General features: G+C 37.1%; 1 protein-coding gene across 1 annotated transcript; it reads right to left on the bottom strand.

The window, feature by feature from the left end:
- Positions 1-22303: 22303 nt before the first annotated feature.
- Positions 22304-27125, bottom strand: LOC127958525 (cathepsin Z-like). The gene is made up of 6 exons (XM_052557414.1): positions 26958-27125; positions 24746-24909; positions 23228-23407; positions 22973-23123; positions 22713-22878; positions 22304-22631 (listed from the first exon to the last, which is right to left on the bottom strand). The coding sequence occupies exons 1-6, from the start codon at positions 27074-27076 to the stop codon at positions 22506-22508; spliced, it is 906 nt and encodes a 301-aa protein (XP_052413374.1). The 5' UTR covers positions 27077-27125; the 3' UTR covers positions 22304-22505.
- Between the last annotated feature and the right edge of the window lie 756 nt (positions 27126-27881).

The raw sequence follows: 27881 nt of genomic DNA, 5'->3' as shown, positions 1-27881 counted from the left end.
GTCTTGTTATATGTACAGTTACTTTACACTCTGTTAAACCGAAAAGTGCATACTGGCACTTTAACAATAATTTATTAAGTGATGCAAATTTTGGAGAAACTTTCAATTGTTTTTGGAAGAATTTTAGGAAAGAAAAAGATGATTTTCAGTCGCTACAAAAGTGGTGGGAGTATGGCAAAATACAAACCAAACAATTATGTCAACAGTATACTCACAATGTCACAAAAGATATAATAAGATCCATGAAACAATTAGAAGAGGAAATTCTTAAATTTCAAGAAACAGCACAGTTAAGTGGAAATCAAACACATATCGAATCCCTTTTTTTAAAGAAATCTGCTTTGTCTGACATACAAAGAATAAAGGCACAGGGGGCGCTAGTGCGATCACGTTTTAATGATATAGACCAGATGGACGTGCCATCAAAATTTTTCTTTAGTCTAGAAAAAAAGAACGGTCGGAAACGCTTTATACATTCTTTGTTTTCTGAGACCGGTTCTCTTGAATCAGACCCTATTGAAATTCGGAAAAGAGCAAACTGATTTTATGAAAAACTTTATAGTTGTGAGCACAGAGAAGATCATGTGGTTGAGCAGTGTTTTTATGAAGAGCTACCAAAAGTCTCTGAGGACTCTAATGCAGAACTCAAGAGAGCTATAAGCCTTGAAGAGTTCCATGAAGCCCTCCAGAGTATGGAGAACGGCAAGGCTCCTGGGATCGACGGAATCCCAGTTGAGTTCTATAAAGCCTTTTGGCCTGTGATAGGGGAGGATCTGCTGGCGGTTCTCAGTGACAGTCTAGTCGGAGGACTTCTGCCGCTGAGCTGTAGAAGGGCGGTCCTCACCCTGCTGCCAAAAAAAGGTGATGTGAGAGACATAAAAAACTGGCGACCTGTGTCATTATTGTGCTGTGACTATAAATTGCTCTCAAAAGTTCTAGCTACTAGACTAGGAAAGGTTTTGGAAGAGGTAATCCATTCTGGTCAGTCATACTGCGTACCGGGAAGATCAATCTTTGATAATATCTATTTTATAAGAGACTTTTTTGATGTGACAAAAATATTGGGAATCGATATGGGTTTGATTTCCTTGGATCAAGAGAAAGCGTTCGATCGTGTAGAACACGATTACCTTTGGAAAACTTTGCAAGCATTTGGTTTTAGCTCTGATTTTATAGGTTATATTAAAATTCTTTATAATGACATTGAGAGTCTACTGAAGGTTAACGGTGGCTTATGTGCTCCTTTTAAAGTGTGTCGTGGTGTACGACAGGGGTGTTCTCTGTCAGGAATACTATACACTTTGGCAATAGAACCACTTTTAAATAAGTTGAGAAGAGTTTTAGAAGGGGTATCTTTACCAGCCTGTAACAGCACTTTGTGTTTGTCAGCATACGCTGATGATGTGGTCATTATACTTAGTAAGCAAAGTGACGTGGATTTATTATTAAAAACATTAAGAGAGTTTGAAACCATATCTTCAGCAAGAATTAATTGGGGTAAAAGCGAAGCAGTGCTAATAGGAAAGTGGGAAAGAAGGGTACCAGCACTCCCAAGTGGATTAAGTTGGAGAAAAGATGGTTTAAGATATTTAGGAGTGTTTTTAGGAGATGAAACAACTGTTCAAAAAAATTGGGAGGGAACAGTTGAAAAAATTAAAGGTCGCCTATTGAAATGGAAATGGATCGTTAAGAGTTTATCATATAGAGGACGTACTCTGATCATTAATAATTTAGTAGCCTCTTCTCTTTGGCACCGACTGGCATGCATTGATCCACCTGTATCGATAATTGTTAAAATTCAGTCCCTTTTAGTAGACTTTTTTTGGGAAAAGATGCATTGGATACCTCATAATGTATTGTATTTGCCAAAAGAGGAAGGAGGACAAGGGCTTGTACATCTGCAGAGCAGGACTGCAGCTTTCCGGCTACAGTTCATACAGCGTTTCCTCACTGGTCCAGAGACTTTAAGCTGGAGGCCGATGACCAGGGCGATTCTAAAGACCGCTGGAGGACTATGTTTGGACAAGTCATTGTTCTTGTTAAATCCCGGAAAAATCAACACATCCAGATTACCACAGTTTTACAAGAATCTTTTTAAAATCTGGGACTACTTTCAAATCAAAAGAACTGATTCTCCGTCATCATTGTTTTGGCTGTTGAAGGAACCTCTGATTTATGGATCGCGGTTGGACATTCTAGGAGCGTGTGGGACAATATCAGCAGACTTTATTAAATCTAAGATCACAACCCTTGGGTGTTTAATTAAAGTGTCTGGTCCAAGCTTTGAAAAAGCTGAAGAGGTAGCTGTTTTATTGGGGGTTAGATCTGTTCGAATTGTGGCACAAGTGTTAAAAAAACTGTACTCTGCCTTTACAACTGAAGAGAAAGCAATGCTTCAAGATTACTGTGAAGGGGAAGTTATCCCTAATGAGAGGGATCCGTTTCCAAATCTGTCTCTTTCGCCAAATTTAGGTGAATATGCAGGAATTTTTCTAAAATCTGAAAAGTTGACAGATTTGTGTGAAAGCAATGGAAAAATGTTTTACAAAGCTTGTGTAAAATCTTTTAACAAGAAAGAGCTACATGAAAGAGTTGACACACCATGGCGTAATGTTCTAAAGATAAGTGATGGTGTCAGACCAGAGTGGAAGTAATGTACAAGCCACCGTTAGCTAAAAGAGATGGAGATTTACAATGGCGAATTTTACACGGCATTATTGCCGTTAATGCTTTTATTTCTGTTTTAAATCCAGATGTTGGCAAAGAATGTCCTTTTTGTTGCCAGAGAGAAACTGTTTTTCACACCTTTCTATACTGTTCAAGACTAAAACCTTTATTTGATTGTTTACAGAATCTTTTTAGTTGTTTTAATGAGGAGTTTTCTGCACAAACTTTTATTTTAGGTTTTAAATATGTTCAAAGGCGAAAGCATGAGTGTCATTTGTTGAATTTTATTTTGGGTAAAGCCAAAATGGCGATTTATATCAGTAGAAGAGATAAAATTGAGCAAAAAAGTGAATACAATGTTGAAAAGGTGTTTGCAGCAATGATCAAATCAAGGATTGTAATTGATTTCCGTTTTTACAAAGCAATGGATTCTTTAAATGTTTTTGACGGGATATGGTGTCACAGAGGAGCATTGTGTTCTGTCATTGAGAATGAACTTCATTTTGCACTCCACTAAAAAAAAAAAAAAAAAAATTTGTAACAAGATTTACAATTGTTTTTATGTGAATATTTTTGATAAATAAAGATGATTGAAAAATCAAAAAAAAAAAATCTCTCTCTCTCTCTCTCTCTCTCTCTCTCTCTCTCTCTCTCTCTCTGTGTGTTGTGTGCGTGCGCAAGTACGGAACTCCTGAGAGGCGCGTGGGTGTTTGAGCGAGTGGCGGCTTGTTTGAGTGAGTTTTCATTCCTTTTTTCTTTATTATTTTGAAAAGTTAGTTTTTGTTTAGTTTGCTGTAGTTGAGGGCTGTGAAAATGCCGGCAGATTCTGATGGGTTTGCTACCTTAACAGCCCGGCACGGTTGTAAATGTTTGCCGGATGAAACAATCACTGTTGAAGACTGTTTGTCTGCTATTAGTAGCGAAATAGGTGCCCGGAATATTCTGTCGGCATCTAGAATGAACAAAGCTGTTGTTGTGTTTGTGAAGGAAGAATATGGTCCACCATTTAGTGGAAGTTGGTTTATCTGTTGGAGATGTTTTCTTTTGTCTGTTTTACCGCTGTCGAGTCCTTCAAAGAGGGTAACTCTTTCCAATGTGCCTCCGTTCATTTCTAACGATTCACTTGAGCGATTACTTAGCCGTTATGTTAAAATGATGATGCTGATTAAAATGATCCCTCTTGGTGTTAAAAACCCAGATTTAAAACACGTTATGTCTTTTAGACGTCAAACTGCTATGATTTTGAATGCAGATTTTCAGTGCTTGGACGTGTCGGCGAAATTGACTTTGGCAGGTAAAGATTATAAGATTTTTATCAGCACGGAATCACTTAAATGCTTTTCCTGTGGGGCCTTTGGACATACAAAATTGAAATGTACTAATAAAAAGGTGACTGAACAAAATGAGACTGAGCCTAAAACACCTCTGGAGCAAGTGGCTCCTGCCATGGAAAGTGGTAATCCAGATGGCAAAGATACAACTGATCAGCGGGCTGAATCGGATTCACTGTCAAAATATGATAACAATCCGAAAGAGGCAGTGATCAGTCATGCTGAGAATGCGGGAGAGTGTTCGCTGAACGCTAATGAATGCGTTGATGTTCGCTGTGCGGCAGAGATGTATAGTAACGAAGTAGAACTACTTCACTACTGTACTTAAGTACTAAAAGGCGGTATCTGTACTTTACTAGAGTATTATTTTTTTCTCCTACTTCCACTTTTACTTCGGTAAATATTTTCGCTGAGTTTAATACTTTTACTCCGATATTTTTTTATGTCCTGCATCGTTACTCGTTACAATTATAATAATGTTACGAATCATTCCATTACAAAACACTGCCAGAACTGTAGATGGCAGGTTTGATGAAGCTGGCACATCATTGAGCGAATCAAGTGAGACTGCGCGTGCTGACTGAACTGCTGTGAAGAGAGAGATGAACACCGAGCCGAGCCAGATAATGACTCGTTCACGAGTCAAGAACCGGTTGCATCGGTTTTCGGATGACCAGTAACGTTAGTTCTTTCTGACAGTTCGATTCAATAAACCAGTTGAAGAAAACAGTTCACCGATTCTTTTGCGCTCGATGCAATGGCGTCATTGGCGTTGACTGCACATGGGCTCATAACATTAACACAGAATCAGTTCAGAATCAATCACCAAAAGAATCAGTTCGGTTCAAGACGCTCTGTGTGTCGGTTTGCTTCACGCTAAATCACACATGCGCAGTATCATCAGCTCCTCGGTTCACGAATCGGACGCGTCTGACAGAAACGGTTCTTGACTCGTGAACGAGTCATTATCTGGCTCGGCTCGGTGTTCATCTTCAGTTCTCTCTTCACATCAGTTCAGTCAGTGTACTGTTTGAGTCAATGAATTACTCCGGGATATTGGTTTGTTTTAACTCAGAGGGAGTGTCAGACACATTAAACAAGTTAACAGCTTAATTCATCTGTGGATTAATGCGCATTGGAGACGCGAACTGTTTAAAACGATTCAGTTCGATTTGGTGGACTGTTTCAAAAAGATCCGGTTACATCGAATGATTCGTTCGCGAACCGGATATCACAAACTGCTTTGTTTTTAACTGTCTTACAACAGACACGGAAGAGAATACAATGCTGAATAAAGTCGTAGTTTTTGCTATTTTTGGACCAAAATGTATTTTCGATGCTTCAAAAAATTCTAAATGACCCTCTGATGTCTTACGGGTTTGAAACAACATGTTCCTTATGACAACCTTAAACATTGGGAGTTTTAATGTTAATGGTTGTCGGTGTACAAGGAAGAGAGTTGCTTTGTTTGATTATCTGCGGTTAAAACAGGCAGATGTTATTTTGTTGCAAGAAACCCATACAGATTATCAAAATCAAGCCCAGTGGTATGGTGATTGGAAAGGCAGTGTTGTATTGAGCCATGGCACAAACATTAGTGCGGGTATTGTCATCCTTTTTTCTCCATCTCTTAGTATACAGCCAGATGTCCTTGAAATAATACCTGGTAGGATTTTGAGAGTTGATGTTGTTTTTGGTGATACTCCTTTTTCTTTTATTAATGTGTATGCGCCGAATGTTGGTAAAGAACGCATCTCATTTTTCAAAACACTTTCTGATGCTTTAGTTAAGTGTCCTCAGGGAAATATTGTTATACTTGGTGGAGATTTTAATTGTACCGTTAATTCACATTTGGATAGGAATCACGATGAACCTCACCAAGCTTCTGCTGAGATTTTAAAGAAAGTAAATAATGAACATAATTTAGTTGATGTGTGGAGGGAGGCCTTTCCTATGGCCAGACAGTATACATGGTTAAAAGCTAATTCTAATATTATGTCAGGAGCTAGGCTTGACCGTTTTTATGTCGAAAAGGCCAATAGGGGTAGGTTTTTTAGTAGTTCGATTTCACCATCTTTTCTGTCAGATCATCACTATGTATCTATTTTAGTATCTGTTTCTCTTTCTAAATCTTACAATTCTCATTGGCAATTTAATAATAGATTGTTGCAGGACAGCAATTTTCTTTTTTCTTTTAATCTTTTCTGGAAAGCTTGGAGAGAGGAGAGATGTTATTTTAAGTCACTGAGTCAATGGTGGGACGTTGGTAAGACACAAATCAAGTCTTTTTGCCAGCAGTATACTGCACATAATGCTGGGATGCTCAAAGAGAGAATGAAGTCCCTTGAACAAGCTATCCTTGGGCACAGCAGCGACTGTACCCATAATAATTCAACTTTCATTGACTCTGTTGCGAATGATAAACTCCTTTTGAAGAATTTATTGGAAGAGCGAGGAAAATCAGCCCTTCTAAGAACCAGATTTGCACAGCTGAATGACATGGATGCTCCTGCATCATTCTTCTTTGGGCTTGAAAAAAAAAAGCCAAGGGAACAGAAGAGTTTTCATCAGTTAAAAATACCAGGTGGTGGAGTTATAACGGATCAACGGGAAATTCAGTCTTATGCTCTTTCTTTTTATGAGGATTTATACCGTTCGGAATTATGTGACGATGCAGTAGCTGATGCACTTTTACATGACCTATCCAAATTGACTGAAAAAGCAAGTAATGAGTTGGACAGGCCTTTGACTTTTGGAGAGATTTCACAAGCTGTTCAGGAAATGTGTTCTGGGAAGTCACCTGGATTCGACGGGCTCTCGGCAGAATTTTTTAAATCCTTCTGGAACTTACTAGGACAAGACTTGTATGAAGTTTTTCTTGAATGCATCAATCAAGGGACCCTTCCTTTGAGTTTTCGAAGGGCAATTCTTACATTAATTCCGAAGAAGGGGGATCTTGGGTGCCTAAGGAACTGGCGGCCGGTATCACTGATATGTGTTGATTTTAAGATTTTATCCAAAGCATTGACTAACAGGCTTAAGAAATATATGGCATCAGTCATTCATATGGACCAAACTTTTTGTGTCCCCAAAAGGACAATTTTTGATAACCTGTTTTTGATGAGGGATATGATCACAGTGGCAAAAATGCACAATTTAGACATCGGGTTGCTTTCATTGGATCAAGAAAAAGCGTTTGACAGGGTCGATCACCAGTATTTATTTAAAACACTGCAAGCTTTTGGGTTTGGTCCTTATTTTGTTTCTCTTATCAAAATGTTTAGGGCTGCAACTAACGATTATTTTGATAATCGATTAATCTGTCGATTATTTTTACGATTAATCGATTAATCGGTTTATGTACTTATATTTTAGTTTTTTCCATTTTTTCCCCAAGTAAATTATTAATAAAGGGTCTTTATCATTCAGCGTAGATTTTAAGAGATTTTAACCATTTTGTATTGTCATATCCTCATCTAAAATATACCTGGAGTTGTTTTATTATGTTAGTAATCCTTTGTCGAACTCTTCTGCAATCAAAACACTGACCCATACTCTAGCAAAATTCACAAGGAGATTTCAAATATTGTTTTCACCATGGCAGTCCTTAGAGCTCCTAAAGTAGTTTAACATCCCAAACAAAGCTTAAAGTAAAATCCATCAGAAGGTTGTCCAGAAAAAAAAAATTGGGACACACACAAAAAACCTGCTGTGTGAAAAAGAGCAGTGAATACTTAGAAAAGAAGTGCATTTTAAATATACTCAAACATTTACCTCTCTCATTCAGTCATAATTAGGCTGCAAGTCTGAATTATGAACTGGTAAACGACAAACTGATCACATAACATGTTTGTAAAGCTTTAAATGTTAACTCTTAAAAAGCAATGTTATCAGCTTTTACGACTAAACATTTGCAAACAACCTTGTACTGGAGAATCTGCACAAATAAAATTATTAGGGGCCGTTCACATATCGCACCTAAAAACGCGTGGAAAACGCTAGTCGCGCCGCTTTCTCCTTCTTTCCAAAGCGCTCGGGCAGAAGCGCCCCTGAGGCGTCTGCCTTTGCTAAGCAACCATGACGTGCTCTCTCCATGACGTGCCCTCTCCATGAAGACCCGGAAATTTCAGCAAAGGATAAATGGATGCGGTGTGGACACGCCTGGAAAAACGGGCGCATCGCACCGCGTGCGTGTCGCGACCGCGTCGCTTCCATTAAGAGAGTGCATACTGCGCGCCTAAATAGGAAATAACGAACTTGAGCACGCAAAAGACACGATATGTGAACGGCCCCTTAAACAGTTCAGTAGTGCAGAGTTTACAGGTTACTCTTCATTTTGAAGGCTCAAATTAAAGTACTCCCACTTCCCGCTGAATGCTGCAGAGACGCTGTTCGGGAAGCACGTGACATAAAACGAGGCCAGCTATTGGCTATTCGCTACTTCACCTGCTGTACTGGCTGAGTAAAACCTCCGGTGGCTCATTACTGCCACACTTTGGTCACCGCAGATTTGAAATATGCACGAAATGAGCCGCTTATGGCAAATAAAATTTATTTAGCGACGAATCGATTACTAAATTAGTTGACAACTATTTTAATAATCGATTTTAATCGATTAAATCGGTTCGTTGTTTCAGCTCTAAAAATGTTATATAATGAAGTTTTTAGTATGTTGAAGATCAATGGGTCTTTATCCAGGCCTTTCTCTGTGTCCAGGGGAATAAGGCAAGGGTGTCCTCTCTCTGGACTTCTGTATGCTATTTCTATTGAGCCTTTATTAGTCTCACTTCGGAGGCAGCTAATTGGTTTTAATATTCTTAGTGACCCCAGTGTAGGTTCAGTTAAACTTACAGCATATGCGGATGATATAACAGTAGTTATAAAAGGATCAAAAGATGTTACAAGTTTGATATCTTCCTTAAATAAATATCAGCTAGCTTCATCTGCACGCATTAATTGGGAGAAATCTGCATCCTTGCTACTGGGCGACTGGCAGACTACAGGACCCCCTAGGCTGCCGCAGCAATGCAGATGGGCCAGAGATGGTTTTAGAATCCTTGGTTTATATTTCGGGACTAATAGCTATACAGATAAGAACTGGGAAGGATTAGCGGACAAGGTAATTCTCAGAATTCAGAAGTGGCGATGGATTCTTCCACATCTCTCTTTTAGGGGAAGATGCCTGGTAATTAACAATTTAGCTGCGTCAATGTTATGGTAGAGGGAGGACAGGGATTAATACATTTGGAATCAAAAGTCCTGGCAATGAGGTTACAAACAATACAAAAACTTCTATACAGTCAAGATCCTTTGTCTTGGGGTGGGTTTGGTTTATATATACTCAAGAATATTGGAGGAGTTGGTCTTGATAAACAGTTGTTCTTAATGCAGAAGACATTGGTGGAGAACGTGCATTCTTTACCTTTCAGTTTTTATTTAGGAGTGATTAAATCTTGGAATTGTTTTAAGATATTGAGACACCAAGATGAGCATTATGGTGTTTCAGAACCTCTTTTTTTTAATCCCCTTTTTCAGTTATCTGCAAATGTGTCGTCATCTTTAATCAATCAGTTTTTGAAGGCTGGGGTAACAAAAGTCATGGACTTGATTGATTTAAACAATGGCCAATGGAGAACTGTACATGCAATTACAGATCAAGTTGGAATAAATTCAGTAAGAATTGTGGAGAGATTAATTGGGGATCTTAAGTCATCTTTCCCTCAGACTTTCATTTCCTTTATTAATAATGTTTTTATGAATGGTTTTATTTCTCAGACCTTTCCTGAGTTTAAGCTAGTTCCCAAAGACTGGAAATCTGATTATAACAGTCAGACCAAATTGCTGAAAGGCTATAGTGCTATGGTTTTTCATTGTATTGGGAAAAAATGTTATATCATGTTTGTGTTAAAACTGTACATTTTGACCAGTTAAAGCATAGATCAGATACAAAATGGAGGTCGTGCCTTTCTCTTTCAGATGAGATCTATCCATCATGGAGGTTGCTGTATAAGCCTCCTATCTCTAAGAGATGTGGAGATATTCAGTGGAGGATACTACATTGTATCATAGCCACAAACTCTTTTGTGTTTAAAATTAACGAGACTGTTTTGCCAGTATGTCCTTTTTGTAATGCTCTTGACAATGTGTTTCATATGTTTCGTGAGTGTGTTAGACTTAACTCACTGTTTTCAATATTGGAAAAAATGATTGTAAGATTGGGTTTTACATTTACCAACAGTTTATTTATTTTGGGTTGCAGATATAAAAGGTCTTGGCAGCAACAGTGCACACTTGCTAATTTTTTAATAGGACAAGCTAAACTTGTTATTTTAAAGTCTCATCGGTGTAAAAATACTGGAAAAAATGTGAATATAGTAACTCTGTTCAAGTCTTTAGTCGAGTCAAGAGTGGTGATTGAATATACTTACTATCAACATAATAATAATGTTGTTTATTTTGAATGGAAATGGGGTGTTGGTGGAGCAAAGTCTCTCTCTCTCTCTCTCTCTCTCTCTCTCTCTCCCTCCCTCCCTCTCCCTCCCTCCCCCTGCTGTCCATGGGATTTATTGTGTTTGCCCATGTCTAACCCATTTGATAAACCCAAATGGGCCCCATTTGTGTTGTGTTGTCCCCAGATAAAATGACCATTTTGGGACCATATATTTGGGACCTAACCACATAGCCCAAGCATAAACCATGTGGGGCCCACATATACAAGTTGGCTGGGCTATAATATTATTTGACGTATATTTTACAGACTCTTATGACAAAGCCTCCCAGAAATGCCAGCTTGTTACCGAAACGTCACATATTGAAACAGAGGACACAACAAGTAAAAAGAGGCCACATAAAATGCCAAAGAGATTTCAATCTGAAACAGAAATTTCTTCAGATGGTAGTTGTTCACAACTATATTTTATCTTTTATGACTGAACCATGGAATTAAAGGCATTTTTTAACTTTGCCTTTTATTTAAACATACAAAAATTCATTAATTTCAGATGATTACATTACAAAGAAGAAAAAGGTGTCGAAACCTGTTGCACCTAAATGTAAGTTGTTACATAATTTACACAGATAGTAATATTACATTTTATTTGCACAATTCAAAGCAACCTAGACATCTTTTTATATTTTTGTTGTATTTTCAGATCAGCAACTGCCCAAAACATATCCTCAAGACAAAGGTAAGTAGAATGAAATCTATATGTTTTATATAAATATAAAAAATGTGTTTCAATATTTAATCCAAAATGGACTTAAAGTAATATGTTTCTCTCTCTTCTCCACAGGCAATCAGGAAAAGCCAAGATCTCCCAACTTATTCTGTAAGAAGTTTTGTATGTTAATAAACAATGTATTGCCCATGTATACCTATTGTACATTTAAACTATATATTGTACAATAAAAGTTTATTTATTTACAGCAGAGGCATCATTGCCATGCTCACTGCAAAATTTGTCACCACCCAAACAAGTTATGTAACAAATTCATTGAAATTCATGAATGTGTATAATGTCAATTTTGAAGCATAGGTATTTTTTATGCCACAGCAGATCAGATGTCTGACCTCCTCTTAGGAGAACCACAGACCTCGTCAGAAGAAGCAACAAAGAGTAAGCTTTACAGCTCGGTCACAAACATGCATGCACATTTCAGGAAAGGATTCCATAATGTTTTTTTTTTTTGTTTGTTTGTTTGTTTTTTTAGACTACCGCACAAAAGTCTTGCAGAAGTTACAAGAGCTCTGTGAGAACCAGCAAGACATCCTCACACTGCAGAGAAGACTGTTAGCTGCGACTGTGCCAGTGGTAGAGACAGAGGAGGAAACTCTAGAAAATGGGCCCTGTCAAACTGTAGAGGAGCTTAAAGAGTTTGACACCTCACTAGAAAATAAAGAGACTAGGCTAAAGATGGTAATAAATACAGCAATTTGCATAAGCTGTCAATGTTCATTGACAATAAAATGCTCACTCATTACATAATTTTCAGCTGTTACAATGATTTTACTTAAAATCATTGTTCATTTGTGGGTGAACTGTTACTTACTCACACAGATGTTTCTTTAAACCTGCATGAAGTTTTTTCTTTTTTTTTTTACATGAAAATATTTTAAAGAGTGCTGGTAATCAAACAGTTGCTGTTCCCCGTTAACTTCCACAGTGTAGAAAATGGAAGTCAATGGGGAAAATAAACTGTTCGGCTACCACCACTCTTTAAAATATCTTCCTTCATGTTAAAAAAACTTCATGCAGGTTTAAAGAAACGTGAGGGTGTGTAAATAACACCAATACTCATTTGTGGGGTAAATATCCCTTTAGGTTAATTTCTATGTTTTTATAGTACATAACTGCGATGTTTTTTGTTTGTTTGTTTTAGACTAACTACCTACGCTCCATCGGGGGTATCAATCCAGGGGCGGCTGTGCGCAAGATGCTACGTAAAGTGGCCACCAATGAAGTCCTGGTGTCAGGATTCCACCACCATCATCATCACTCCCTCCACCCACTCGCTCGTCATCCCCTGAATATTAATTGTCATCACCTGTATCTCTTCATCCTCATCACCGTCACCTGCTATCCTTCATCACTGCTCACCCTTATATACCCACTCTCAACCTTCAGTCTCCGTCTGATCTCGTCATTACATGGCTTACAGACTCTATCTCAACACTCGCCTGAGAATCCGCGAATCTTCTAAGAACCCTCAAAGATCGGCCAGTCTTCTTCTGCCTTCAGTCCTCCTTCGGTGATTCCACTTCCACTTACTGTGATCAGAGATCGTTCAGTTGTATTGATATTGGTCCATACTCGCTCTCACTCTGATATTCCCGTCTGGTTCGGAGCATTCTGCTAATAAAACTCTCAAACGGTCCATCCTGTCTGCCTCCTGTCTCGTTTGTGACACCTGGGTGCCTACAGCATGAGAGGAAAGAAAACTAAAATGGCATTCCAGGAGCTTAGGATTTGCTTTCTTATCATAGGAAAGTTTAATTCCATAATCCTTAAAAAAATTGATTGTCAATTAAAGTAGTTACAATTCGGAGACAATTTGTTGAAGTAGTTTGATTAGATTATTTCATCTAATTTTTAGGAGCAACACAGAAGAACTTCAAATCAATGAAGTCAACAGAAGTGGAAGATCTTATATCACAGGCCCTGAAATTCGCTCCACATAGGTATTTAAAATGTTAAAAACACTGTATTTGTTAATTAAAGATAGAACACACAAAATGAAACGACATGCAGCCAAGAGACTGTCCGCTCACACAAACACCAGACATTAAGATCTGTCACAAAACCAAGAAATAAACTAGACCCAACCCTGTGTCACAACCCTGACAAGTATTTAAATGCATTTAGAAATTGCTATTAACTATGCCAGTGATACTACTGTGACTAACACATATAGCGAAGGCTACATGCAGCGTTTCACAAAAGCATCGTAAGAGTGCGTAAAAACGGTACGATTGATCTTGATATTAGGTCTGTTTCCCAGAAGTTCCAATAAAATGGCAGGTTTTTTGTTGCAAAAACCCTTTTAGCGTAAATAATCAATTGCTATTTGCAGTTAATGTAGCCTACTTTGTGTAAATGGCATCTATCGCTAATTTTTATCTTGCTGCTCGCTGACATCTATATTTTACAACAAACTCCCCTTTGAATACCCTCTTCAACAGTGACATCTAGCGGTAAACTGTTATTACGTTATAATTGAGGTACTAGGCAATGGCAATGACTGATTGAAACAAGAATATCACTTTTATTTGTTATAATATTACTATTCTTTGTTATATTTACAGATGACTGTGGTGAAGATGGAAGAGTGCAGGATCTACAATTACACTAATAATAAAATGTTTGAAGTAGTTAGTTTGATTTTGTTTCGCTTTCTGCCATGTTTTGAATGTGATGCTCAGCCTACAACCCCATGATTGTTTTTATTATTATTTTTTAATCAACAATTAAAAAATGACAAAACAATTGATTATTTCTATACAGTCATATGTTGATTATTTCTATACAGTCATATGTTATTAAAGTAAATTAAATTGTTAGTTGAATGCTAGAAATAACGTTCTGGGATTAATAAAACTTTCATGGCAAACCAAAAACAAACCATAAAAAATAACGTTCTGGGAACCAAAAACTAACGTTCTGAGAACGTTCTGTGAAGCAAACACTAACATTCTGAGAACATTCTGGGAACCAAATACTAACGTTCTGAGAACGTTCTGTGAACCAAACACTAACATTCAGAAAACTTTCTGGGAACCAAAAACTAACGTTCTGGGAACCAAAAACTAACGTTCTGGGAACCAAAAATTGTTAGCTGGGTTAATGCTGTACTTCCGCTGTCAACACCTTCAAAGAAAGTCAAGCTATCTAATGTACCGCCGTTTTTAAGTGATGAGATACTAGGTAAGGCTTTGTCTCGCTATGGAATTTAAAAAGATCCCTATCGGTGGTGGATCGCCTTTATTGAAGCATGTCGTTTCATTTAGGCGGTTCGTCTACATGGTAGTGAATGATGATGCTGATATGGATCTGTCTTTGCACTTTCGGGCGGATGACTATGATTACATCATTTACGTGACATCGGGAAACATGAGATGTTTTAGTTGTGGACAAACTAATCATTTAATTCGTGATTGTCCCGGGAAAAATTCAACCAATATGTCAGGTGGTGGTGACGTCAGAAGCGATGTCGTTAGTGCTGAAACGGAGCCAGTTGACGAGACTCCGGGTGGGTCAGCGACAGGTTTACACGTCTCAGAGGATAGAAGTGATGGTGTTCCTGCGATCGCTGTAACTGAAGAACCTGCGCCTGAAAGCACAGTTACTGATGTTACATTAGTTGTGTCTAATGTTCAGGAGGGGGGTGCCGTTATTGAGACGGAGAAGCATTTAAACGATGCTCTCGATGTTGAGCTGCAGCCTGCTGTGGAGAGCGTAGGTGACATCATTCCAATGGAAACAGTGCAGGCAGATTTTAAAGTCCCGTTAAAGAGGAGGAAGCCTGGTAGAACTGGGATTGATAGACACGCAAAAAAATCAGATAAAAGTGAGTTGTATGAAGATACGGAAAGTGATAGTACATCATCTGATTCAAGTGTTTGTCTTTCTCAGAGTGATTTTTCTGGTCATTACGAGGTTGATGATATTAAACTGTTTCTTAGAGCTACTAAGAATAAGAGGGGTGTGTGCATTGATGATTTTTTTTCCTAATACAGAGCAGTTTGTTGAGAATACTAAGGCTTTCATGATGGAGGGATCCTTTACAAATAAAGAGGTCTACAGGTAAAAAAAAATTGTGAGGAAACTTAACTCTGAGCGTAGTAATGAGGATAGGGGGGAAACCTAATTCCATGGCTTTTAGTGGGGTTTTTTTGTGGACATTGTTTTTCTTTTTTTTCTTTTCTTTAAGCATGTGTCACGTTAATGTTGCTACTCTGAATGTGAATTGTGCCAGAGATATGTATAAAAGAGCAGCATTATTTGAAATAATTAATCAGAAAAAAAATTGATGTTATGCTGTTACAAGAGACACATACTGATGTTATTAATGCTGCTGATTGGGCAGTGGAATGGAATGGGGTTGCTGTTCTAAGTCACAATACCACAATTAGTGGTGGAGTCGCTGTTCTCTTCGCTAAGGGTTTCAGCCCACACTCTTATCAGGTTGAAGAGGTTATTAAAGGTAGACTTTTAAAAGTAAGAGCCTCTTTTGAAAATGTTGTCTTTGTTTTTATTTGTGTGTATATACCAACTTCAGCTGTTGAGAGAATGCTTTTTTTTTAAGTTCTTTGTCTTCTATCTTACAAAATGTTGCTGATGACGAGTATTTAATTTTGGGTGGTGATTTTAATTGCACAGAGTCTAATCTGGACAGAAATTTTGTGGAACCTCATGTACCCTCACATCAGCGTCTTGTTCAGTTAAAAAAAACACATGAATTAATTGATATTTGGAGGCAGCTTAATGGAGAACAAAGGCAATACACTTGGTCTCATGTTCGTGGTAACACAATTTCTTTAGCAAGACTGGATAAGTTTTATGTTTTTAAACATCATGGGAGTATTGTTGAGAGCTGTTTTATTATTCCATCGGGTCTTTCAGATCATAGTATGGTGCAGTGTGGTATCTGTTTAAATTCTATCAAGCCAAAGAGTGCCTATTGGCACTTAAATACCACTTTATTGGATGACAAGTGTTTTAGGGAAAGTTTTAAATATTTTAGGAGCATGTTTAAAACTAACAAGAATTCTTTTAGAACACTGCAGCAATGGTGGGACTTTGGGAAAGTCCAGATAAAGCAACTATGTCAACAATACTCTCAGAACGTCACTAGAGAGGTAACCCTGAGTTTGAGCTCCTTAGAGACTGATATTTTAAAATTGCAAGAATTGGATTACTTGCCTGAGGTGGAGTCTCTTATAAATAAATAAGACGACTCAGCTATCTGACCTTTTAGGGCTTAAAACGCAGGGTGCTCTGGTCAGGTCACGTTTTCTAAGCATAAATGAAATGGATGTACCATCAAGGTTTTTCTTTAGCTTGGAAAAGAAAAATGGGCAGAATAGAGTTATTCATGCCTTACGTTCTGAATCTGGAGCATTGTTGACTGACCCTAAGGATATCCGTAAGAGAGCAGCTAATTTTGAGTCTTTATATAAAAATGAACTGAGTCCAGATTATAGGTGTGACAGTGCTTTTTTTTTTAAATCTTCCTCAAGTGGCGGAGGAAGTCAACGCAAAGATCTCAGGTGCTGTGACCATGGAGGAACTGGTTAAAGCCCTCCAAGGTATGGCGTTGGGAAAAGCACCAGGGATTGATGGTCTGCCTGTTGACGTTTATAAGTCCCTTTGGTCAGAGATTGGAGAGGACTTGCTAGAGGTACTGAATGACAGATTAGCCGGAGGGTTTCTGCCATTGAGTTGCCGCAGAGCGGTCCTGACTCTCCTACCCAAGAAGGGTGATCTGACGGACATCAGGTGCTGGCGACCGGTCTCCCTCCTGTGTGGCGACTACAAGCTGCTCTCTAAGGTCTTAGCAAATCGATTGGCAGAGGTTATGGACCAGGTAATTCATCCTGATCAGACATACTGCGTCCCCGGGAGGTCAATTTTTGATAATGTTTTTCTGATTCGTGACCTTCTTGATGTCTCTAAGAGGCTAAATCTAGATTATGGCCTTATATCATTAGATCAAGAGAAAGCTTTTGATCGCGTTGAGCACACTTATTTATGGAGAGTTCTGGAAGCCTTTGGTTTTTGCAAAACCTTTATAGATCAGGTGAAAGTTCTCTATAGAGACGTTCAGAGCATTCTCAAGGTTAACGGTGGTTTGTGTGCTCCTTTTAAAGCCTGCAGAGGTATTAGACAGGGGTGCTCCCTTTCTGGTATGCTCTATTCTTTGGCCATAGAGCCTTTATTACAACAAATTAGGTTGAAACTAGAGGGTATTTCTTTGCCATCGTGTAATTGCAACTTTTCATTATCAACGTATGCTGATGATTTAGTAGTAATGATTAGTAAGCAAAGTGATGTGCAGGTTTATTCGAATTGCTTGGAGATTTTAAAACATTGTCTTCCGCTAATGTAAACTGGGATAAGAGTGAAGCCCTTCTGATAGGAAGCTGGGAAGGTGGAAAACCACAACTCCCTTCTGGTTTACAGTGGGGAAAAGAAGGATTTAGATATTTGGGGGGTTTTCTGGGTGAGGAGACAGTAGTAAAGAAAAACTGGGAAGGTTTAATTGAAAAAGTCAAAGGACGCCTAGACAAGTGGAAGCATTTGTCTCCAAAATTATCATATAGAGGACGCGTTTTAATTGTTAACAACTTGGTGGCGTCTTCCTTATGGCATAGGTTTGCCTGTGTAGATCCTCCTTTGCAATTGCTTTTAAAAATTCAGACTCTCATGGTGAACTTTTTTTGGGATAGGTTACACTGGGTTTCACAAAATGTATTGTTTTTGCCTAAGGAGGAGGGTGGACAAGGACTAATGCATCTTCAAAGCAGGATTGCAGCCTTTCGGTTGCAGTTTGTGCAAAGACTGCTGGATGGACCTTCAGACTGTAACTGCCGCGCTGTTTCATGCCTGATTCTATGGAGCTTTGCAGGTTTGGGACTTGACAAAGCACTTTTCCTAATGGATCCCCTAAAACTGGACACCTCTAAGTTGCCAATTTTTATAAGAATACTTTTAAAGTTTGGAGTCTCTTTTTTGTCCAGCTCACCTTCAGATAGCTCACCTTCTCTTTTCTGGTTACTGGAAGAGCCTTTAATCCATGGCGCCCGGTTGGATTTAATGGACAGTTCTTGTTTTCCTGGACTCAGTAGAGTGTTGGTGGGACATGACGTTCTCACTCTGAGTCAGTTACTGAGCATTGTAGGGCCAGATTTCAAGGATGAAGTAGCTCTAGCTCAACACTTGGGAATCAGTTCTATTCGTCTTGTTAACCAGTTGCTCATGAAATGGAAAGCTGCTCTTGAAACAACTGAAATGGAATTGTTAACGGAATATTGTGTAGGTTCTTGTGTTGCAAATCCCAAAGACTCCTTTCCTCGTTTATCTTTGGCTATAAATGTTGAAGGGATTATTTCCCCCTTTTTAAAAAAAATCTGCATCTCTGTGTAAATACTTTTTTTTAAGTGCTGGTAAATCTTTGTACAGGTCTTGTGTTTTAGTGTTTAGCAAAAATGTCTTAAGTGCAAGAGTTGATACTCCCTGGCGTGATGTTTTTAAACTGGACGAAGGCGTAAAGCCTGAGTGGAGTTCTTTGTATAAACCACCGTTAACCAAGAGAACAGGTGATTTACAGTGGAAGATCATTCATGGTGCTGTTGCGGTTAATGCTTTTGTCTCAGTTTTAAACCCTGAAGTTGACTCTGGATGTCCTTTTTGCTCTACTAGAGAAACCATTTTTCATGTGTTCATGAATTGTTGTAGACTACAACCTTTGTTTGAAGTTGTAAGCGATGTTTTTATGAGGTGCAATGAGACCTTTTCTCTGGAGACGTTTATTTTGGGGTACAAGTATGTGAGGAAAAAAAGTGTTGTCTGTCAGCTTCTGAATTTTGTTCTAGGCCAAGCCAAGCTGGCCATTTATTTAAGTAGGAAAAAGAAAATAGAACAGAATCTTAATCAAAATATGGTTGCCTTGTTTTCTAACCTGGTGAAGTCAAGAGTTATGGTAGATTTTTTATATTATAAGTCTATTGATGATTTTGTTACATTTGAATGTATTTGGTGCTACAAGGAGGCTCTGTGCTCTGTTTTTGAAGGCGAATTGATTTTTGTGCTGTGATTTTTATTTTTATTTTTTTTTATTTTTTATTTTTTTTATTTTGTACATTTATACTTTGGTGTAAAAGTCTGGTATGGTAAATACTAGGTAATGTCTTGTACACTGTGTTGTAATAAAAGTTTTGTTAAAATCTCTCTCTCTCTCTCTCTCTCTCTCTCTCTCTCTCTCTCTCTCTCCCTCTCCCTCTCTCCCGCCATAGAATTCATAAGAGAACTAGGTTAAACAGTATTGTAATTTTACCTTTATCCAATACTAAACAATGTGCTGTTGAATTAAGTTTAGTTCCACATTGGCATTAAATTGCATAAACCATGACAGAGATGTTTGTGTAGAGCACTGCATGTGCATTTTACAGATAATGAAACCAAAGACACAATACATTTATTTTCTCAACTCTATGCAACAAGCAGGATTTGAACCATACATTGACACATTCAGGTTATAGAAATGTTCAGAATGTGTTCAGAGATTAAAGTGGTTCTGTTTTAAACTGTAATCTTTCTTTTTTCTTTTTTTTTTCTTTTTTTATTATTGTTCATGAACTTTTATTTTGTTCATTGCAATTTCAGTGACGTGCATGAACAGTTATGTATCAACAATTCACAGATGACATTGTTTGAAAATGAGATATAAATAGGTTAATTGATATTTAGGACTATATCCCTAAAATGTTGGACATCCTTTTTCTTTACAGGAGCATTGCTAAACTCATTGACAGCCGAGAGTGGATGGAGAAAACTGCCAATACATTTGAAGTGAAACGTTTTATTTAAAGGCAAACAAAAGTCTATTTCATTACATAAATTATAAAATTTACTATAATTGATCCGATAGTAATCTGTTAAACTAAAATTATGTGCTTGTTTTAATCCATACTTTACAGGGAATCCCGAAGCAGATGGGTGGGAGCAACTGTGGGATTTACATACTGATGGTAGGTTACATTTGAATAGTTACAGTTAATAAATAACCTGCTTATTTTATTGTTCTTTGTGTTCTTATGTCATTTACATTTTTTCAAGTTATTTGAACAGACGTACATAATTATTGTGTGTATAATAATAATAATAATTATTATTATTATTATTATTATTATTATTATTATTTATATTTTTTTTTTTTTCAGGATGACATGCCTCTGATCAGGAAGTGGTGGTGTGCTGTTCTCCAGGACAACTTCTCTCCGCAAATGTATGTAGCTGTTTGAATGTTCCTACATGAAACATTACTCTGTACTATATATCTACCAATATACCTACCTCTTGACATTTGTTCTTTTAGTGCTCAACCACTGAGGACAGGAACTTCGCCAATCAAAAGGCAACATCTTCAGGCAGAGTCCAGCAAAGCAGGTTATTTTGTGCATATACATTCATTAAGAACTAATAATTACATATTTGTGTGCATGCAGAGGTGTTTTTTCCTAGTTGTTACAGCTACATTGTTATTTAGATATGAAACTGAAGGGATTATGTTCAAGTACTATATTGGTCAGCACTGCGGATCATTTCATATCCATGTATATCACCTAACATCAGCCTTAAAGAAATGTAAAAATATTTCAGCTTAACTCACTTTCAGACAGCAGCGAGTGTTTGAAATAACTTCTGGTTGCGATCCAATGTTGATTCTGTTCACCATATAAGACAGAAATATTTATATTCAATGCAGAAGATCTCCATTTGGTTCATACCGGCTGTTGTCAGACTCCTTGTATATACAAATATTACTGGATTATTAAAATGAATGGCAAAATTAATGTTTGGAAATGTTAATCGATATTTCCTACTGACACTACAGCAGAATATATAAATAATTGGCTTAAAACCATTTTGAAAATACTAACATGCCTAAGACTTATGCAAAGTACTGTATATATTAATATTTTATTAGTAGTATTATAAAAATTATCTTTTTTTTCTTTCTGCAGTTGTGACAACAATCTATCAGGTTTGTCTAAACCAAGGTTGTCTGTATTATATATTTATTTGTTTAATAACTTTTATATACAAGTATAAATATGTTTTTGTTTCAACAGCTTCCCCTGGAAATCCTTAAAGTTATTGTCAATGGGTGACTCTGCATATTTGACAATTTCTCTGGAGTTCCGACAGATGTACTGCATCAGGGAATGCTTGGAGTGGAGAGCCCTTTTCAAATCATACCCATCAGGGTACAGGGGAACAGGCCGGCGTGGTGAACTTCTGGGCTTTTACTCAAATGCTTGCACAGGATTTTGTTCCCAGGACTGTTTTTTGGCTGCAGGAAACACATTGGTGTTTTGATGTATTGATTGATGTCATTTAAAGTTAAACTTAAGTATAGTGTTTTAATAAAAAAAGCTATGGCAAACACGTGCATGACAACAGGTTTCAGTCATTTACTCCAGTCTACCATGGTTTCTCATATTTGATGGTAACATCATTTCCTATGTATTGCTTTAAGCTGGCATAAAGTCCATCTCATTAATGAATTCTTAATTTAGTTGTGACAATTCAGTCCAATATTAAAATTTTCAATGATTTTAGAAAGTGTTTAAAGGGGTGATTAAATGTATTATGTTTATGTAGACGTGGGTAACTACATAAATTCAGGATTAATGAGGTTTTCTGTAGTGCAGTTTTTGGGTTCAAGTTCTTTAGAACCTGTAGTAGCTTCCTTCCAAATTTGTAACCATTGTTTTATTGTAAAAATATGTTGGCATATTGATTACCATGTTTTGTAACCATACACGCACCATAGTTAAGTATTGTTATTGTTTTTGTAACAAAAACATGGTTAATTTCCGTAGGGGCTAAGGGAATGTTTACTATATTGATGGCGTTCAGAGACTGGTAACAGCTTTACACACACACACACACACACACACACACACAAAATCAAGCTTTACAACTGTATATGTTTCTTCAAAATATTTTCAATATAAATTAACTAAAAAATTTGTTAAATGCATAGACGTGGTCCTCGGCTGCTAGAACTAAATACAAAGACAGTTTAAATGTTGGTAATTAACTTTAATGTATCATTCCACTCAGTTTAAACTAAAAGCAAAATCCCAAAATACCCATGATAAAATGACACAAAGTAGAACTTTTATTGAAGAGTGTGATTGAAAAACAATCCATGGCTGCACGTGTTGACATGGTTTGACAATCTAATCTAATGTGTTTTCTCTGTGAAGAATGTCACAGCCATCTACAGGTAGATTGGGGGTAGGATGGGGTCTCCATACATGCAGTCAAGTTCGATGCCGAGGTTGTACTCGTCCCCACTACCCTCCTTGTATGCACTGGTTACTATTCTGAGCCAGCCTTTTTCTCCCTAAATAACAAAAGAGCAGAACATGTATTCAACACCTTCATTTGTTCAGAGGGCTACTGTAACTTTTCAGATTCTGCTTACCCAAGGCTCTCCCCAAGAATTACGGACAACCCAGTACTCTACTCCATTCTCATCAACACCCCAACCGGCTACAGATACAATGTGGTTTATTTCGATAGTCTGTACGTACTCAGAGTACAAACCACCTGTATACGCATCCAGCTTGGCTGTTGCCATGATCCCACAACTAAAGTCAAAGTATCAAAAATCACCAAACATAAGACAAATATTAAAAGTAAGACAAATCCCTAACCATTTGCATACCAGAACATGCTGAATACCTGATGGGTCCTCCAGAATAGATCTCAGCTTTTATATGGTCCAGCCCTGTAACTGAGTTGTAGTCTCCGACTTTCCAGAGAGTGAAGTTCTTTACTTCGTTACACTTGCCAAAGGTTGTGCAGGTTCCACACTGATTGAAGTAGCTACAGTCTGAAAAAAACAAAACAAAAAAAAAACACACAAGATACACACTAATGCAATACAAATGTCCATGCAAGAAAGCCACCAGATGCTCTACCAAACAAAATTCGTACCCTGATCTATGGCTTGATAGTTGTTGCATGTTTCATCAGGAATGCCTTTTATGTGTGCATATTTCCAAACACCAGAATGATCTCCACCATGGCAGGTACCTGCGTCGCTACAGTCAATCACGTTCTGGACAGAGAGATAGGCAGACGGCCATGCTGCTTTCCGCTTGATGTTGATACGATCTAAGAAGAAAAAGAGGAACTTCAGCATTTAACTTTTCAAGTAAAGATTACTTCAGCATTCATTTATTTTTTCTTTTATAAAAAAGTTTTAGTAAAAAAGACGTGCTTCACGGTCAAGCCGTCAAATAAAAAGATATATATGAGCGGATTTATTTATTTTAATTTATGTGATTTTTGACATCAAAAAGAGTCAAAAATTAAGTGTTAGTCAAAAGAGGTGCTTCAACTTCAGAAAATATTGATTATCAAGGTCCTGTGGTCAAATGAAAAATTAAGTGTAATAAAAGTGTTTGTATATATAATCTATCAACAAGGTCCAAAGGAATTAGATGCATTTAAAACTACATATCATTTATGGTACTATATATATTTATTAGGTGTGTAAGAATTCACTTGTTTTCTTGATGCATCGATTACAAACCCGACAATGCATATGCATCGATCTTGAAACATGATTTTTGAATCGTTCTTCGCCAATCTCGGACAGTAATCGATTTAAAATGCTAAGAATAGAATGAATCATGATTTCTATAGCTATTCAGTGCTGTCAAAATATATGCACATTAAATTAGTACACACACAAATTAATGGAGACCTTGAACAGTGTTCATGCCTCGCATCTATCCTTCGCGCGCTCCACTATTACCGCCTGAGACTGTCACAGGGTTGTGCTCACGCTCCGTTCGTCTCTGACGCAGCTGATGTGTGATCTATCCTTTAGGACTCATGGTCAGTAATACTAAAGTGAAGTAGCTTTACTTTACTGTAGTTTGTCAATGGCTCTCTGCATCTTACCGACGGCGTTACCTGAGCAGTCGAAAGCTGCATATTTATTGAATGGATGGATGATGAGTGATGGCTATGCCCGTGGTGTGACAAAATGTAAGCTTATACATAATACTTTTAAAGTTCTTTTTTGAAATCTTGGCTTACATACATTTTTACGCCATGTCATGCCATAGCATCATTTAACTAGCATCTAACAATGGACAAAAGTTTTTTTTTTTTTACCTTTATACCATAAAGGCTGGTGTAATTTGCCCAGCATTTAAAGAATTTAGGGGAAGCATTGAAATAATCATGTGAATGCACTTAATGAATGCAGAATCGAATCGTTATAATCGAATCGAATCATTCTAAATTTGCAAAAATCATTCTTGATATATATATATGATATATATATATATATATATATATATATATATGTAAATCCCATTTTACTTATAGAACACAAAAATAGATATTTGTCAAAAATGTCTGAAAATTGTGATTCACACACAAAAAAAATGGTTTGTGACAACTTCCGCGTGTGACAAACCCCATAATATTTTCCCTCACCTGCCAAAGCACTAGTACTTCCATGCGCCCAGCAGGAGCCACAGTATTTTGGTATGTGTTGGTTGCGTGTGGTGCTGACGTAGTTGACACCGTTGATGTTTCTCCAGTCCCACACTTTGGGAAGGTCTTTTAAATTCATAGATTCATAAGGACGTGACCCAGTCCTGAAGAAAATAAGAAAAAGTTTTTTAAGCATCTGCATATTCTGTTTGGCCGCAAATCCAGTTCTCTCTTCAAGGACCACAAAAAAAACACGAAAAAGGCATTCACAGCAAGCAGCAATAGGCCATGAAGGAAACTTCATAAAAATAACCCATGCAAGGCTATCTGTTCTTCAGTTAACAACCAAAAAAATGGGAAATTAACTTTGAGGGTGTGACATATATAAGAGTAAATGAAGCAGGTGTCAAATGGTCTCATGATTGCTACCTTTTCATAACTCTGCTGTGTTTTTCTCTTAATAATTTAGTGTACCAAATTGCCATAATGTGAGTCACCTGCAATACACTGGGCGACATTGGAACCAAAAAAATGTACCGTATTTTTCTGACTATAAGTCGCACCTGAGTATAAGTCGCATCAGTCCAAAAATACGTCATGATGAGGAAAAAAACATATATAAGTCGCACTGGACTATAAGTTGGATTTATTTAAGACCAAGAACCAAGATAAAACCTTACCGTCTATAACCGTGAGAGGGCGCTCTATTCTGCTCAGTGGTAGACTACAGGAGCACAGAGCAGCATAGAGCGCCCTCTCGCGGCTGTAGACGGTAATGTTTTCTCTTGGTTCATTTCTCTTGGTTCATGTCAAATTAATTTTGAAAAATAAGTCGCACCTGACTATAAGTCACAGCAACAGCCAAACTATGGAAAAAAGTGTGACTTATAGTCTGGAAAATACAGTAAATGACATGGCCAAATAATGGGAAAAAAATTATTCATGCATTACACTGGAAATATATATATATATATATATATATATATATATATATATATATATATATATATATATATATATATATCCCATTAAATTAAATTAAATTCATGCATTTAGCAGACACTTTTATCCAAAGCGACTTACAGTGCATTCAGGCTATCAATTTTTACATATCATGTGTTCCCGGGGAATCGAACCCCCAACCTTGCGCTTGCTTGCTAGCGCATTGCTCTACCAGTTGAGCTACAGGAACACACTAAGCTAAGCTTTGCTAAAATCTAACAGATGCCAGAACACAATGTTACATGAACTAGCTATAAATAAATGATGAATAACAGAAAATGTATTAGCAAAAAGAAAAGTACAGGAAATAACTTCAAAATGTTATTTGCATTTTCTCAGCATGATATTAACATTTATTTTTGCTTATAAACTTAAAAACCCAGACTAGAAGATACCCATTACTTATTTAATTTGATCTTTTTAGGGCAGTTATTAAGAAAGTAAGTTAACCTATTAAAACCTACTAGTAAAAACCAGACGTGGCTTCCTAGACAGTATTTTTTAGCCTCAGAAGTGTGTGTCACTCCCCTGCATACCTGTCAACCCTCCCGTTTTCCCAATGATTCTCCCGTATTTTACCATTCTATCCCACTATCGTCCAGTTGAAATATTTTCCTGTATTTCTCCTGTATTTTTAATCTTTCTATAAAAAATCCCAGTGTGCATAACATTATTCAATTATCATACTTGAAGCCGTAGGGCGCACCCTTGCAGAAAGTCCAAAATGGACTAACAGATTAGGACGTGCTAGGAAATCACTATATTGATAAAGGCATCCAGCAATCGCTATAACAGAGCTTAATTAAAAAATGTGAAGAGAATACGTGCACGATTGCAACCAGTCATCTCCAGGTAATAAATAAAGTATCTGGATGATGCAGGGCTAACATAGCATTTATTACAGATGCCTATAAAATATATTGTCTGCTTTATCCTGTGATAAAAATTTAAATAAAATGTTTATTATATGTATAAACAGATCATAACATTGGCATTGGAGAAATATAGGAAAAATAGTACAGAATACAAATTATTTTCATCAGTGTATTTAATTTCTTAGCAAATTCAAAGTAAGAATTTTGGTACCCAGGTATGAACAAAAATCTGATACCCAAAACTGCTACCTGGGTAGACGGCTCACTAGATTTGAGACCCAGCCCTAGCGTTGCATTTCAACCACTACTCAGGAAAAAATTATAGTTCAACATACTTGACTCCTTGTAGGTCTCTTCTCGGCTGGGGTTTGTAGCAGGGCTCATTCTCATTAAAAAAACGTCCGGCGAAAACATCTGACACAGTAAACAGATAAAAGAACAGCAGATGAAACATGTTGAATCTCAGGCACTCATATGATCATCACACAAGTCTGCACTGCAGTTTTATTCTTGTGTCTGCATGGAGGTGTGGAGAAAAAATCGAAACTAACTCTCTTATAGGACATCCTCTAAGAAAAACACTGTTATGTTTGACAGACATTTTCTGTCCTCAAAATACCTTATAATTGATAGTACATTATAGGTGAGACTGGGGCTAGTTTGGGCTAATCTTTTATAATATAATATAATGTAATATAACAATTAATTTACTAAACAAAATTGCATTTTTATTCTTGTCAAATAAGATAATGCACGACAAAACTGTATTGATATTTGATTTACTGTATTGACTGTTTGATATTAAAACACGTATTGACTGTTTGATATTAAAACATGGTCCACAGATAAAAAAAGAACCCAAAACATTTGGTTTGAATGATATTTCATACAAATAATTTTAGAGTATTATATTATAATAACTGATTCAGAGATATTGCATTTGATTAGATGTCACTGGTTAAAACAATATTAAGTATGAAAAGTCTAATGCCCGGACACAATTTTGTTTTGTTTGAAGTGAGACTCATTTAATGATACTTGACTATTCTGAGTGTCTTAATGCAATAAGACTGAATTTTATGAAAGCTTAGATCTCTGTTCATTGGTGTATGTGCCAGATAATGGCAACTTGATGATTGATATGCACAAAACAAAATAATTCAACATTATTTGAAATTTGAGTTCATCATCACGTTTAGAGGCGTGAAAATGTCGCCACACTAAGCAGTGGTGGAAAGAGTACTGAAAATGTTTACTTA

Source organism: Carassius gibelio, chromosome B5 (genome assembly GCF_023724105.1).
Source record: "Carassius gibelio isolate Cgi1373 ecotype wild population from Czech Republic chromosome B5, carGib1.2-hapl.c, whole genome shotgun sequence".
NCBI classification, from domain to species: Eukaryota; Metazoa; Chordata; class Actinopteri; order Cypriniformes; family Cyprinidae; genus Carassius; species Carassius gibelio.
This window is presented reverse-complemented; position numbering and strand designations above follow the sequence as displayed.